Here is a 14,391-nt window from a genome sequence, read left to right as displayed (position 1 = left end):
TAGTGGCTATTTATAATAATAATAATAATTTATAAAATATTTCATTGTATATGAAATTAAATGAAAACGACAAAGTTATTGATCCTTTGCAGAGGTCTAACGGAAGTTACGTTAGGCCAACAGTAGCCTATGTTGTTGCCGCTGAAACCGTCTATAATTAAATATTATATAAGTTACATTTATAATAATTATAATATGAACTTTACCGCCATTGTACAACATTTCGTAAGTTTAAGCAACATAAAATAGACTTCTCAAAAATACTCAAAATATAAAATAAAAATGGCACAACCATCACAATCAAAACGTCACCCTAATTATTAAATGTAATGTAATTGTAGATGAAGTATGATATAATTTAATTATAATTTTAAAATAAACTTATTTATAAATAAGCCTATTGTTTATTGTATTTTTTATATTTTCCACATTTTGTTATTCACTTACGTATTTTGTATAAATGTAACATTTATTTTTTATATTTTTAATATAATATTTTTAAGCATTTAGGCAACATAATATTTACTCCTGTTACTACAAATACCACATAATAGTGTCATAACCATGTTTATTTGATGAAATGTATTAACTTACAGTCTATATATATTGAAAATCAAATCAAAAGGTACACAAACAGAATTGCTTAAATGAAACATTTTAGGTATTGAATTGAGTTGCAGTTGTGGGTTCAGCTCTTCAGTTATGATATTACACATAACGCATCACAAACTTCTAATGCATAACACACTAAAAACAACAAATGGATCTACTTAACAATCTGGTGGGTTCAGCGAGTGTTTGTCGTTACTACACAAGGACTTGTTACCCCTTGCTATTTATTGTACTTCATATAATAAAATTGTCATAAAATGTCTAGGAAAATAAGCACTTAGTAATACTAGAATATAGGAAATTAGGGCCTTGAACATAAAAATATTCCAAGTGTCGTTGGTACATAATGTAACACAATATGGCAAGTAACTGTAAAACAAGGCAACACAAATATACCCGACAGACACAATACTGTGCATGGCACGTCATGTAACAAAGAAAACAGTTTACACAAAATTAAAAAGGTTGTTACTTGAAAAAATGCGTTAATAAAAAAAACTTAATATCATAAAATAAGCAGCTATGAAAATGCATTATACTGCAAAGTAATTGGCATTGACAACCAAAACAAGCTGGGAAAAGATTGGTCCTCAGACATTGTTCAGTGTTGTGGTGAATGGATTTACCCAACAATATCAATAAATCATTGTTACATCCATCAACAAGAACTGGATGAAAGTCTATATGTAAATCTGTTCACAGCAACAACAAAAAAATGCAGGAAATGCAGGAAAATGCTCTTTAGCAGCAAGTAAAATACGGTAAGTCTATAAAAGAGTAAATTCACAGTTTCATTGTAATGACACCGGTGCAAACAACCTCACAGCACAGCCCAGACTGTTTAAAAGCTGTTAAAATAAACAACACAATTCCAAAACAAAGACCAAATGAAGTCGGGATCATACTGTTCCACACAATGACAAAATTCAACCCACTGTTCCTCAATATGATGCATTGAAACATCAAAACCAATTGTGCAAGAATTCACTATTAACAACTAGCAAATACATAGTTCTCGCATTCATACATTAACTACACACGTACACTGTTCTCTCTGCCTCTCGAGTACCAAAAAGCTTTACACATCGCTACAGTTATTACCAAAGCAGGACTAATTTAACTAGAAGCATCTTGGTACATTTCAGTTCTAATACTTCCAAAGGACAAAATATCCACAGTTATAAATCAGAGTAAACCTCTGGGGGGATATTAGTATGGAATGAAATAAGACTTTTAGACAGTGCATTGTGCCATTGGCTAGGGTGTAAGAAAACGCTGTGTTGACTTTTGAGGTTTCAGCAGGTTGGCTGCTGGAAACCTCTGTGACCAGGTCAATACAAAACAAACAAGAAATTATTTTTTGCTTAAAAGAAAACAAAGCCTATTGCACGGCGTAGAAGATTGCTTCCCATGTTCAAATATTGAAATTCTAAAACATTTTTTTATAATTGTAGAATTTGTTGTAGTGCCTTAAATCAATGTAAGCTAGTTTTAATAACTGTGTCCAGAAAGAATAATTCTAGAATCTAATGAGAATCATCTTTGAGAACAAGATTTACAAACTCCAAAGCAAACATACAAAAGTCACAGTAATGAGACTTGGAGATAAAATGTGCTTAATTGTCTAGAAAATAATATCACAAAGAAACATCTCTTAAAGGGCCAGTACATGCAAAACAACCTAAATTATTAACCTTATTCAAATTAACCTTAGCACAAAATGTTTGATGCACTTGATGCTAAATGGCATTAGTTGTCATGTGGGGCCTAAATTGTGAACACCGAAAGAAATGCAGAATAAAGTCAAACAGGTTTGAAACATCAGGAGGATGAGTGAATGATGACAGATCTTTCATTTTTGATAGAACTGTCCCTTTAAGAATCATTTTTTAAATATAACTTAGACATGTCGAGAATGCTGTTTTCTGCAGGATGGAAACATGACAGAGGCACATTGGGATTTTGCTATGGTTTTCAAAAATGTGTTTAGTATTGGCAAACAAACTTCCATGCAAGCTTTAAGGAGAGTGTATATTCTTATAAAACGTCTGTCTAATAAAGATTTAAAGGGATAGTTCAACCAAAAATAAAAAAAATCTGTTAGCATTTATTCATCCATATGTCATTCAAAACCAGTATATGACACAAAAGGTGGTATTTTGAGAAATGTCTCTGTGGTTTGTGACATTTCTTGTGACAATGGAAGTCAATGGGATTCAATGTTGTTTGGTTACCTACATTCTTCAAAATATCTTCTTTTGTTTTCTGCAAGTCATACAGGTTTGCAATAAAATGAGTAAATGATGAGAGAATTTTCATATCGGGTGAACGTTACAGGTAGCTGGGTGTCTGCTTTCTTTCTCAAATAAATGGACATGCGTATACTCATGATTTCACAAGCAAGTGCATTTTGCGTGAATAATAAATGCATGCACACCAGCATTGTGGCAATGCATTTTAAAGAAATAATCCACCCAAAAACCTTCTGTCATTTCTCATCCTCATAATGTTCCAAACCCGGCTGACTTTATTCAGGAAAAATGTAAATTAATATACAGTATCTGATCAACTTTTTTCACACTAGCCCTCATATACGAATGTGCATATTTAAATGTCAAGAAGCGTCACACCATCCACATCACTGATGCCAAACTGCAATGATTTTTACACAAAAAATTCTGAATATCACTGCTGTCTCCATGTTTTTTTATTTTTGCCATGAATCATTATTATTAGTCACCCTTTGTGTTTGTCCCTGGGTTTAGCAAATATCTAATCAATAAAAAAGTATTAAAAAGTGCCTGTTGACTTTGACAACACGGTATTTAAATCAATTAAAAAAATGAAAAACAGCGAATTTGGACATCAAATTTCGGAGGGACAGCAACAATATGCAGTGTGACCTATAGGTGGGGTTGATCAGTATGATTTTAATTTTGCCCTGCTGGAGCTTGACAACCCCTGATCATTGTATGCTTTCATTGTATGAAAAAGATCGGCATGGACCTTCTTCAAAGCATCCTTCGTGTTCCGCAGAGGAGTAAAAGTTGGTGAGCAAATAACAGAATTTACATTTTTGGGTGAACTTTTCCCTTAAACAGATGAGATTGACAATGAAGACCTGGTTTTTCATCTTTTTCCGAATCACTAATAAAACAAATAAATTGGCTCCCAAGTCAGAAGGGAAATCCCAATGGTTGCATTGTACAGAAGTGTAAAAAATCTCATTGTCTGACCTATCAGCTAGCAGTAACATAGCCCCGTTTTTCTTGTTTGAAAACATCTAGGTGCTTCGGTCCCCCCTCATAAAAGCAGCATTATCTGATCTTACTTATTTTGAATGTACAGAGTACGGTTAAAAATACCCGGGGGTTTGAAGACAGGTAAAAGTAGTAGACTTCCACCAACAGTAGTCACAGACAATACAACCACTTTGTATGCAATCCGTGTTGCCGTCTCTTCAGCGGGGTACAGGGTGGCCAAGTCTACTAGTTCATGCTGCAGCAACCCAAATAATTGATGTTTTTCCCTTCTCCGGGCATGGGGGTGGAGTCGTTGTTGTCCAACGTGTTTTGCTTGGCCTCGCGGATCAGTTCGCAAGCCAGGTCCAGGAAGAGCTTCTCCACGTTGTCCGACTCTTTGGCAGAAGTCTCCAGATACAACATGCTCTGAGCCTCTGCAAACTCCTCAGCTCGCTGCCGATGGACTTCTCGCTTGTCGGCCAAGTCGATCTTATTCCCTGCAAACAACAACAGGCTCAAATATCAAATACTTGTTTTGGGTGGTCCATCAGCTGGCCATTTGTTCATGGTTTACAAGTGAGCTGTTGAAAAATTGAAGCTTCATCACTTGGTGATGACACTTTGACACTTGGTGACTTTTGTCGCATTCGCTATGTGAACAAAAAAATATGGACCTGGTATGTATATGTTAAAGGGTCACAAAAAAGTCACACTTGGAAAAAGTGAAAAAATGACCGACATATAGGAAATGAATGGGAAATATAAAAAAATACGGAAAATCTTTTGGTGGTACAAACTACAAATCAGCCACTGTGCAGAAAAAAAAGTGCACAGCAATCAAAGGGTGACACTCTAATGCTAGGTACACACCAAACGCGAATAATCGCGTTCCACGCTCATTATTACTCGCAGGAAAAGTTCGTTATTTTCACGCGAGTGACGCGATCTGATAAATATTTTCAACCTTCGCGGAAGACAAGATTGACGCCAGTTCGCGGCAATCGCAGCATCCGATTCATGTCATTCGCATCGCCTGCCACGAGTTCGCGTCTATACGCGTCTTTGTTATTTATGTAATTTACTCATGCAAATCGCTTAATTAGCTTTTGGTGTGAACCCAGAGTTAAATATCACACACATACATACACACAGTACAGACATGAACTGCTAAGGCTGCTACAGGGCAAATTTTGAGAATATGTGAAATAAAATCAATAAACGAAAAACAATACAAAAGAGGCTCTCTTTCTTTCTCTCTCTCTCACACACACACAAGCACACACAAAAACAATCACAAACACACACACGGGAACCTTGTAGTTACTCTATGCCATTTTACTGTTCTTACAACCAGATGGCACAAATCTGCTTTTCAAAAATTGGATTTTAACAGCCTGGCATCTGTATTAACCTGAAATAAAAAATATTAGTAACACACAAACAGTATTATAATAAATATAATTCCAACATCGTTGCGTAATACAGAAGTCGTGGACGTGCATCACGGAGGCAGTACAAGTGTATTTGTGGATAAAAAATATAATTTTTATTTTTCTTAGAAAATCACTAATCATTTCGCTAGACAACACTCTTATTCATCGGCTGGTGTCGTGTAGAGCCTGAAGCTACAATGAAACCTTAACCAACAGCCCCCGTTGACGTCCATTATATGGAGAAGCAGCTTTCCTCCAAAGGCTCAATTTGTTTTCGACAGAAGAAATAAACACACGGACGTCTTGTATGGTATATGTGGGTGAGTGAATTATCAGGAAATTTTAATTCTAAAGTAAACTACTCGTTTCAGGAAGGGGGTTCTCACAAAAAGTTTATCATGGGGATCCCTGGTATCGTAAAGTTTGAAACACCCTGGCCTAAAAGGCTTATTGCTTTTATAAAACGGTTATTCCATATGTGTAGCAAGGTCAAGAAGCAAATATGCCATTGATCTTAAACCAGTTGGTCTAACTAGCTGAATGAGGATGAATCAAAATCTATTCATTTTTATCAATACTCACCTACTAAGATTGTCACCACTTGGTTGTTAGCATACTGCTCAATCTCCCTCAGCCACTCGGGAAGGCACCGGAAGGAATCTTCACAGGTGATGTCGTAGGTGAGGATGAGGGCGTTGGCACTGCGGTAGTAGCTCTGGGTTATTGAGCGAAACCTCTCCTGCCCGGCTGTGTCCCAGATCTGGAGCTTTGGGGGTGGTGAACGGATCAAATAATCAGCAAACCCGCTCTTGCAGTTCCAGCAGAACCCAATACAAGCAGAGCTTCAATTTCACTTCATTACCAGGAAGCGGACTGAAATGTGGAAAAATGCCAAAAAAGGTGCATGCCCAGACACCGGCATCTAATGTCCTTTAAGTTGCTGTGGGTATCCTTGACATTTAGTACGAACTCATAAAATGTATATCTCGAATGCATTGTAAGTCGCTTTCGATAAGAGCATCTGCCAAATGCAAAAATGTCATTTGAAGGGATAGTTCATCCAAAAAATGAAAATTCTGTCATGAATTACTCACTCTCTAGTTGTTCCAAACCTGTATAAATGTCTTTGTTCGGTTGAACACAAGATGTTTGGAAAAAGTGACTGACATTTCAGGGGTGTCATTGACTACCATAGAAGAAAAAATTAAAATGGCAGTCAAAGGTACCCCAGATATATTTGCTTTCCTAAATTGCTCAAAATATCTTCTTTTGTGTTAAATTGTTATATACAATTATTATTCCTACTATGGTAGTCAATGGTGCCCCAGAACTGTCAGTTGCTAACATTCTTCCAAATTTCTAACATTGTGTTCAAAGGGTTTGGAACAACTAGAGGTCGAATAATTCATGACCGAATTTTCATTTATTGGTGAACTATCCCTTTAATGCAAAAAGGCCAATGACAAATTATGGTACAAATGAATGCAAAGAAAAATAAAAAAAATCACAATTCAGTTTTTAGGAAAATGTAACACAGAAGACCAATTACAAATTGATATGCAAATACTATTATGATGCCAGTTACTCACTGAATAAGTGTTACACCAACCTTTACTTTTACTCCTTTAATTTCAACAGTTTTGATCATAAAATCCACTCCTATGGTCGCACCTTGTCCAGGAGGGAACAGGCCCTAGAAAATAATAAAGAAGAAGAAATATTTGAAACTTCTTCACTGATGCATGGTGCCCGTTACACCGGACAGATCCACAAGTCACATTAACTATTCAGGTTGTGAAAGTACAATGTGGGATAAGTTACCTTTGACTGTCCTGTTTATTTTCTATTATTCTATTATTAGTCATACTATTTTTTACATACATAAATTGCCAATGCATAATATACATTATTTACTGTCAACATCAATTGACTCTTCAAAACATTTGGGGAAGGTAAAAATGGGATTTGTTTTACAGACAAAACTATTGTGTGGCTTCAGAATACTTGGAATAAATCTTTTTGATGTTTCAATCTCAATTCATCGTATTTGCATGCAAAAAAACAGTCTTCATGGCATCCAACAGTCTTTAGAATTTCTCCCAAAAAATATATATTTGAAAGAAAAGAAATGATACGAGTTGTACCACAGACCTGAGTGAAGCGTCGGACGAGGCAGGTTTTCCCCACTCCTGCATTTCCTATCAGCACAATTTTGAATAAATAGTCATAATCCTCCATGCTCATGATCAGCTGAGGGAAAATGAATAAAGACAGAGAGAGAGAGAGAGAGAGAGAGAGAGAGAGAGAGAGAGAGAGAATATGTGGGTGTTTAGAGCCCGTGTGCAAGCTACGAATGTCCAACAAATATCTCTCTCATGAAAACACTGTTTGATGTGAGAGCAACATTTCATCTTCACTGATAAAACGGCCCTCACAGAACAAACATTTCAGAGACTCTAATGACGTATTACTGAAAAGAAAAGCGAGAATCGCCTATGCCTCGTGTCTCTAGGGCCCCTTTTAAACCAAGCGTTCTTTAATTTATTGAATCAACAGTGCCTGTGTGTTTTACTAAGGCACATTTACTGCGCTTGTTCCTCACGTGTTGCTATAGGAGAAAGTGCTATGCATGTGCTCAAAGGCTGCTGTTGCCAAGGCTTGTGGTAGGATACTGTGAGGACCGCAATAAATACACAAGGAATAAAGACCTCCCATAGGCCTGTCAACACACATGCATGCACACACTTGCAGGGGCAAACATGCTTTCAACAGATGATTAACAACTGCGGACAAATGACTTAGAAAAACACCCTGCAATTTTAAGCCATTTTTTATAAGTTTATATTCACTTCTGTGACTTATGCTTGTCTTGACTGAATACACAAAACATTTAACTTCAAAAGGTATAAAGAAATTAAAGCTCCTTTAAAAAGACATTCCATTGCATTCCATTTCCATTCCATAATGCAACAACAACCCATATCTTCAAACTTTTATTTTACATTACAATGAATCGCCACAAGCCTTCTTACATTCACTTCCTTTGAATACTGAAATCAACATGTTGAAAACAATGAAATGCAATGTTACTGTTCATCATAGAACAAACACTTGTCACTCATGTTTCTGAAATGTGGATTATGGAACTCCTAATATATTTTTATATAAAAATAACTGCATTTGCATTGCATTTAGGGCATCGAAGTACTGTAAATAAAATGTAAATCCACGGCACGCATTGATTTTCAATAGGGCAACGTTAAACAGGAATATTGCTATGCAACGTATACTTCTGATACGCAAAAAAAACGAAATATGTGGCCTAACTACTTTTTCTCAAACGTAAAAGCATGTTAACACATTTTAATTCGTGATAGATACAAACCAGCAGCCATATACCGTTAGTAAACTAGCAGGATGCTCTGCACAAGCTGCTGGACATTAAAGGTCATATTAAATCATCTTTACACTTACCAAACACAAGGGGTTTACCCCGCTGCTTCTGTTACTGCAAATGCATTCGGTCTTTTCTTCTGAGACGCGATCTAAACGACACGAGCAATCTTGCAACGCCTGCAATCTCGGCAGATTTTCGGCTTCAGCGTTGCACAATGATCGCAGAGATTCCTTCGTTTTTACAATGACATCATGCTTCCGTACCCCAGTGGAAGACGAGCCCGAAAAACATGAGGAAATAAAGGCATTCTGGGATATGTAGTTTAGCTTTAATTGACCCGTAACTAGTGTGGTAAATGTGCTCGGATTTTTTTGTGAAACAAGATATAATATAAAAAAAATCTGACTATATGCTGGCAAAGATTTAGTATTATCGATAAACATCTAGTTTTGGTGCTGTATAATAGCACAACCGTAGATAAAACTTAAAAAGTCCATGCATTCTGGGATTTGTAGTTCTACTTAAACGCACTGCAGAGGATGCATATGTGTGGTAAACAAGTAGGAATAGGAATATTGATAAATATGGACTGTTCACAAGTTAAAATAGGCCTATTTTATATATATATATATATATATATATATATATATATTTGCTATAGTTTAGATTTATAAAGCATGTGCAGGAAAATTAATCTAATTTGAATGTAGCCTACTACTTCTGAAAAGATTATGATTTTTTAATCCGACCCTCTCTATACATTTTTTTACTTATGTCGTGGTCACACCACACTTTTATAATGCGAAATTTCTATGCAGTGCCCTGCGTAGGCCTACATATGGGCAGCAACCAGAAAACAACTGATTAAAATCGGTTTGTTTTTTATTCACATATCATAGATTTATTGTCATTTTAAAGCTGTAGGCCTATTGTATAAAATTGTATAGTTCGATAACCTACTGTTATTTTCAGTGTTTCCTTCACCTGAAAAGTTGATGAAGGCTGTTGATTTTCTATTTTATCCCACATAATCGAATTCACAGAAATAAGAAATACAGCTCTAAGGGTTGTGATATTTTAAAGCTGCAATCTATAGCTTGTGCATCTATATGGCGGTGTAATACATGGTGAAGTCTTATGCGTTTGCGTTTTTAGTTTTAAGAAAGAAAGAAAGAAAGAAAGAAAGAAAGAAAGAAAGAAAGAAAGAAAGAAAGAAAGAAAGAAAGAAAGAAAGAAAGAAAGAAAGAAAGAAAGAAAGAAAGAAAGAAAGAAAGAAAGAAAGAAAGAAAGAAAGAAAGAAAGAAAGAAAGAAAGAAAGTGGTGTCGCGTCCGGTGTGGACACGGTGTCAGGGTATCAATCTCAGTTATTAATCTCTAGCATTGTTTTACTGCATAATAGTGAAATATCCAGTTTGTTGGTGCATACTTGTATATTTCCAATCCTTATTTGAATATTATTATATTAAACTTTCTGTGTTGCTTAAAATTTTAATATCAAGAAAAAAATAGCATTAAAAAACGATTTCTCTATCGGTCTGAACTCAGACGAGACCATAGACGGGACGAGACGCTGTCCGGAACGTTCGCAGACGCTGCACTTGTTCCCCACCGGACCGTTTTAACTCCGGGACAAACATTGCCCTTGATTTCCTTCGGGGTTGATAAACCAATGGAAAGCTAACTGTCTGGGTTGTCCTGACTTTGGGAAATCCTGTTATTTGGGACTATGGGGCTTCTGCCTGAAGAAGCGAAGGTTTTGCCTCCTCCGGGGCTCGTGAACAGAAACTCAGTATGGCTCGGGCTGTGCGGCTGGGCGACTGCAATGTTTCACAACAGCTTGAACCGCAGGCCTGCACTCAAAGCAGGTATGAGCTCAACCAGATTAACAACCCACTAAACGTCTAACCGTAACTATTGCAGTTGAAGTACTTCGATAATTGTAACAATAGAGATAAAAGCATAGTATTGTGTACCAAGTGCACAGAGCATTTGCGAAACGTACTGCTTAATCAATGACAAATAACTTTGACTTTTCTTATAGCATATTATTTGCATAGTCCATTTACAACAGCATTGAAAAATTATATATATTCACATAGTGCATGCAAGATAACCACAGTGTTGCCAAAGTACGGTCTAAAAAATTGCTACTATATAGTGTCTAGGAATTTTACTTCAAAATATTGTAGTACACAATATAGTATGTTACAGTATTTTATGAGATGGGAAGCCAGTGAGTGTTTCTTGAACATGGGTTTTAAGTTGCTTCTTATTTAACAGGTGTTCACCGTCAAGCTCTGTTCGTAACCATTGGATGGTTTATTGGATATCATCTAACAAAACATGAGAATTACACATATGCCAGGCTGGACCGGGACATGAATGAGTACATCCGGCTGCACCCTGAGAACTTTCCAGAAAAAGGTAAAAACATCTGGACATTTATTTTTTTAACATGTTACTAATATTTACTGTATTGGTGTTGTCCGTGTTATTGTGTATGTATGTTAATACTTTTGTTTAGTTTTAAGCATTGCACCTTTCATAATTTCATGTAAGAGTTTCATAAATTGTATATGTTGTCTAACTTTGATTTCATTTCTTCAAACCAGATAAAAAGACTTTTGCAGAAATTGTGGAGCCGTTTCATCCAATCCGTTAAATGGATGTGGTTGTAAGAAGAAATATGAAGATTATAGTTAGAAATCTGGTTCAACAGACATTACAACAGCTGTTATAAATACTCGTATATTGGTTTGAGTTTTGTCTTTAATGTTTCATTAAACTATTTAAAAATCAAATCAGTATTCTTCATTCTTTTAGTTATGATTATCGACATAAAGTGTCTGTTTGCTGGCGAAAATAATTTTGAATGATTGCTAATGTCTAATGTCATCATAACTTGTTTTAATGTCAAAGTGTAGTATTCTGATCTATATGTTCACAGTTCAAAATTGAAGACTTGTAACTTGATGTTACTACAAGACAGTAATTTAGCAATTTTGATCTATACAATCTACTGTACATTGTATACACACACTATTCAGCACAATGAAGTTATCTTAAACTTATTACCATGATTTTACAAACAGATTCAATTTACTTACATTATGAAAGATAATATGGTGTGCAAATGATGTACAATTAAATGTTTCAATTAGGGATGCACGATAAATTATCGGCCATATTGGTATCGGATAATAACATTTAGACCGATATATTATAGCCGATAAATTATGAATCATTTCCTCTTCTTGAATCACTTCAGCTGCACGTTACTCAGTTAAAATCCAGTACAGTACTGTCTTTCTGTCGTGATCATTCACTTACTGCTATTAGCAAAACATTGTTGATGTAGTGTGTAGATATTTATCAATGTTATAGGAATTATATTAATTCATAGGAACAAAAGCATATTGTTTTAAGCCGACTGCTGTCTGAATGCTTTCTGTCTTGAGACCTGTTATATTGAGAACACCTTTCTGGGTTGCTCTGGAAGAATATCTTTAATAAACATTATACCAGAAAAGTTTAAAAGTTAAAGAATCTTTAATTCATGTAAAGTAGGCTTGGTGCATGATTTTCAGGGAGAAAAATGAATTTTCAAGTATCATAAAATGATATAATATTTAGGTACTGTATATCGGGTATCAGCTTCCAATGTTCAAGAATTATCGGTTATCGGCCAAAATTTACATATCGATGCATCCCTAGTTTCAATCATTTTGTGTGTCTATGTTAATTCAATTATATCAATATACCGTATATTTAAGAAAAGCATTTCTAATTTTTTGGACTGTAGTAGACACGTTCACAAAAACATTTACGATTGTTACCAACATTTCAACAATATTATTACAAAATAAAATCTTAAGAAGAAAACTTGAACACAGGATTTCCATTTGAAGTTCAAAGCTGAAATGTTTAGTTGAATAAAGTGCTCAAGCAAAACGATTTTCAATTTGAATCATTTTTATTGCATGTCACATTTAGAAAGCGACTAAACTGTAAACAGCTTTCCTGATACATGCTTCTGTCCTTAAGATGTTATCCTCCAGATGTGCTGAATCTTAATGGCTGACCCCGATGATGTCCAGATATTTCTTCGTCAAGCTCTGAGACTTCTTTGTCAGGGAGGCCATGACTGTAAACAGGCCTCTGAGATGGAAGTGGAACAGCGCCTCTGGATCGGCCTCCAGCAGGGGCTCCAGGCTTTTATGCAGGACTGCGTGACTCTTGCCCTTGGCGTCGTCGTGGGGCACGAGCCCGCTCTCCACCGTGTTCTTGATGGCTTTAAGCTGAAGGTAGCACTCGTACAGATCCTTGTTATTCTCGGCGGCCTCACAATCGAGAGTGTCGTCGTCGTCGTACGGCACGTCTCTCAGGAGGCTGGGAAGCAGGATTGTCTGTTCCATGTTGTGGACGGCTGAGCTGTAGCGCTTTTGGGACAACAACAGGTAGCTTCTGTTGAACTTGGCATCTGCAAACTGCATGGTTACTGTTGATGGCTTCGGGCTGATAAGATGGTTTTATTGCCAGGGCCTGGATGCAGTGCAAGATTCAGAGAGAAAGACTATCTTTATATAGCGTGTCTAGAGGGGCCGTGTGGGACGGTTATGCAACACAGTGGCCTGATCTGGCTCGAATATGGAGGTAGATTTTATCTTAAGGCACCCGTTTGAGCCAAGACACGCTCCTCCCCGAGGTCTGTTTCTTCACAGCGTGACATTCTGCCAGTCAGGAGGACACTGACCCCAACATTTTTGGATTTTAAGATAAGACCATGTATTTCCACAGACCATAAATGCGTTGCACTACTGTTTCTGCTATATCTTAAAAAAATGAGTTGATATAGTTAATAAAGTTACATAAAAGAAGGGCTATATTTGCAAAAGTAACACCAGGAGCTTTGCAGTGCTTAGAGACAATGAATGAAAAGTAAAATATGATTAAAGATATGATTTAAGATGAATATCTCACCATTAACAGCGCAGACTTTCAGGGTCAGATTTGTTTGGATTGGCTGTGAATACAGATTGCACATGTACAGGCCAATGGTTCAGTACCGCCGTCAGCGCATCAGACTGTACAACGTCATGAGTGTGCATGTGGAAAGAGAGGTTAGTCTGTTTGCACAATGTCTGTGAGGAAATAAAACTTCAGACTTTAAATTCACTGAAACCATTTCAAGGACAATGAGGATATCATATGAAGAGTTTGGTTCCAAAATGGAATGACTCCATTTAAAAATAATAATAATAATAAAATTCTTTATTATGTTATCATGTTTTTATTGTTTTAATGTGTTAGCTGTATTTTTTTTTGTTATTATGGCTTAAATCAAAACAAACCAACTGCACTGGATATTAATTGGAATGCACAATAAAAAAACATGATTTTTGATTTTTTTTTAAACGGAGTTATCTCATTTTGGAACCAAACTCTTCATATATTTTTAGACAGGTAAATGCAAGAGGTCAATGTTTGACAGGTTGGTTTTGGCAGTTCCTGGTAAATGCTGTAACTACTGTATGCCATACTGTAGCCAAAGGCATCATTTTCCGCCAGTGGCTGTTCAAAGGTCGTTATTCTGATGAAATAATGTTTATGAAAGCAAAATAATTCACTGCCACTTATTGGGTTCACAGTTCAGTCCATGTGCACTACATTGCAAGGTCACAAAATCACAAATAATAAATGAAGTGTT

General features: G+C 36.1%; 3 protein-coding genes across 3 annotated transcripts; 1 reads left to right on the top strand and 2 right to left on the bottom strand.

Annotated features, from left to right (window-relative positions):
- Positions 1–551: 551 nt before the first annotated feature.
- rab30 (RAB30, member RAS oncogene family) lies at positions 552–8,958 on the bottom strand. Its single transcript, XM_057351049.1, has 5 exons — positions 8,762–8,958; positions 7,439–7,537; positions 6,897–6,980; positions 5,870–6,053; positions 552–4,351 (listed from the first exon to the last, which is right to left on the bottom strand). Exons 2-5 carry the CDS (start codon positions 7,529–7,531, stop codon positions 4,101–4,103), a joined length of 612 nt encoding a protein of 203 aa, XP_057207032.1. The 5' UTR covers positions 7,532–7,537; positions 8,762–8,958; the 3' UTR covers positions 552–4,100.
- Positions 8,959–10,282: 1,324 nt separating this feature from the next.
- ndufc2 (NADH:ubiquinone oxidoreductase subunit C2) lies at positions 10,283–11,507 on the top strand. Its single transcript, XM_057351048.1, has 3 exons — positions 10,283–10,549; positions 10,965–11,108; positions 11,297–11,507. Exons 1-3 carry the CDS (start codon positions 10,411–10,413, stop codon positions 11,344–11,346), a joined length of 333 nt encoding a protein of 110 aa, XP_057207031.1. The 5' UTR covers positions 10,283–10,410; the 3' UTR covers positions 11,347–11,507.
- A 707-nt stretch (positions 11,508–12,214) lies between these two features.
- Positions 12,215–13,254, bottom strand: thrsp (thyroid hormone responsive). Its single transcript, XM_057351047.1, has one exon. It carries the CDS (start codon positions 13,175–13,177, stop codon positions 12,755–12,757), a length of 423 nt encoding a protein of 140 aa, XP_057207030.1. The 5' UTR covers positions 13,178–13,254; the 3' UTR covers positions 12,215–12,754.
- Between the last annotated feature and the right edge of the window lie 1,137 nt (positions 13,255–14,391).

The sequence above is a fragment of the Triplophysa rosa genome, linkage group LG14, assembly GCF_024868665.1.
Source record: "Triplophysa rosa linkage group LG14, Trosa_1v2, whole genome shotgun sequence".
NCBI classification, from domain to species: Eukaryota; Metazoa; Chordata; class Actinopteri; order Cypriniformes; family Nemacheilidae; genus Triplophysa; species Triplophysa rosa.
Note: the sequence above shows the minus strand (reverse complement) of the source record. Positions and strands in the feature narration are given on the sequence as shown.

Excerpts from the sequence above, each read along its gene's own strand:
- rab30 (XM_057351049.1), bottom strand. The coding sequence starts at position 7,531 with ATGAGCATGGAGGATTATGACTATTTATTCAAAATTGTGCTGATAGGA. Across the intron at positions 6,981-7,438 it reads TCGTCCGACGCTTCACTCAG|GGCCTGTTCCCTCCTGGACA; the intron begins GTCTGTGGTACA and ends ATTATTTTCTAG. Across the intron at positions 4,352-5,869 it reads AGTGGTGACAATCTTAGTAG|GGAATAAGATCGACTTGGCC; the intron begins GTGAGTATTGAT and ends TGTTGTTTGCAG.
- ndufc2 (XM_057351048.1), top strand. The coding sequence starts at position 10,411 with ATGGGGCTTCTGCCTGAAGAAGCGAAGGTTTTGCCTCCTCCGGGGCTC. Across the intron at positions 10,550-10,964 it reads CAGGCCTGCACTCAAAGCAG|GTGTTCACCGTCAAGCTCTG; the intron begins GTATGAGCTCAA and ends CTTATTTAACAG. Across the intron at positions 11,109-11,296 it reads TGAGAACTTTCCAGAAAAAG|ATAAAAAGACTTTTGCAGAA; the intron begins GTAAAAACATCT and ends TCTTCAAACCAG.
- thrsp (XM_057351047.1), bottom strand. The coding sequence starts at position 13,177 with ATGCAGTTTGCAGATGCCAAGTTCAACAGAAGCTACCTGTTGTTGTCC.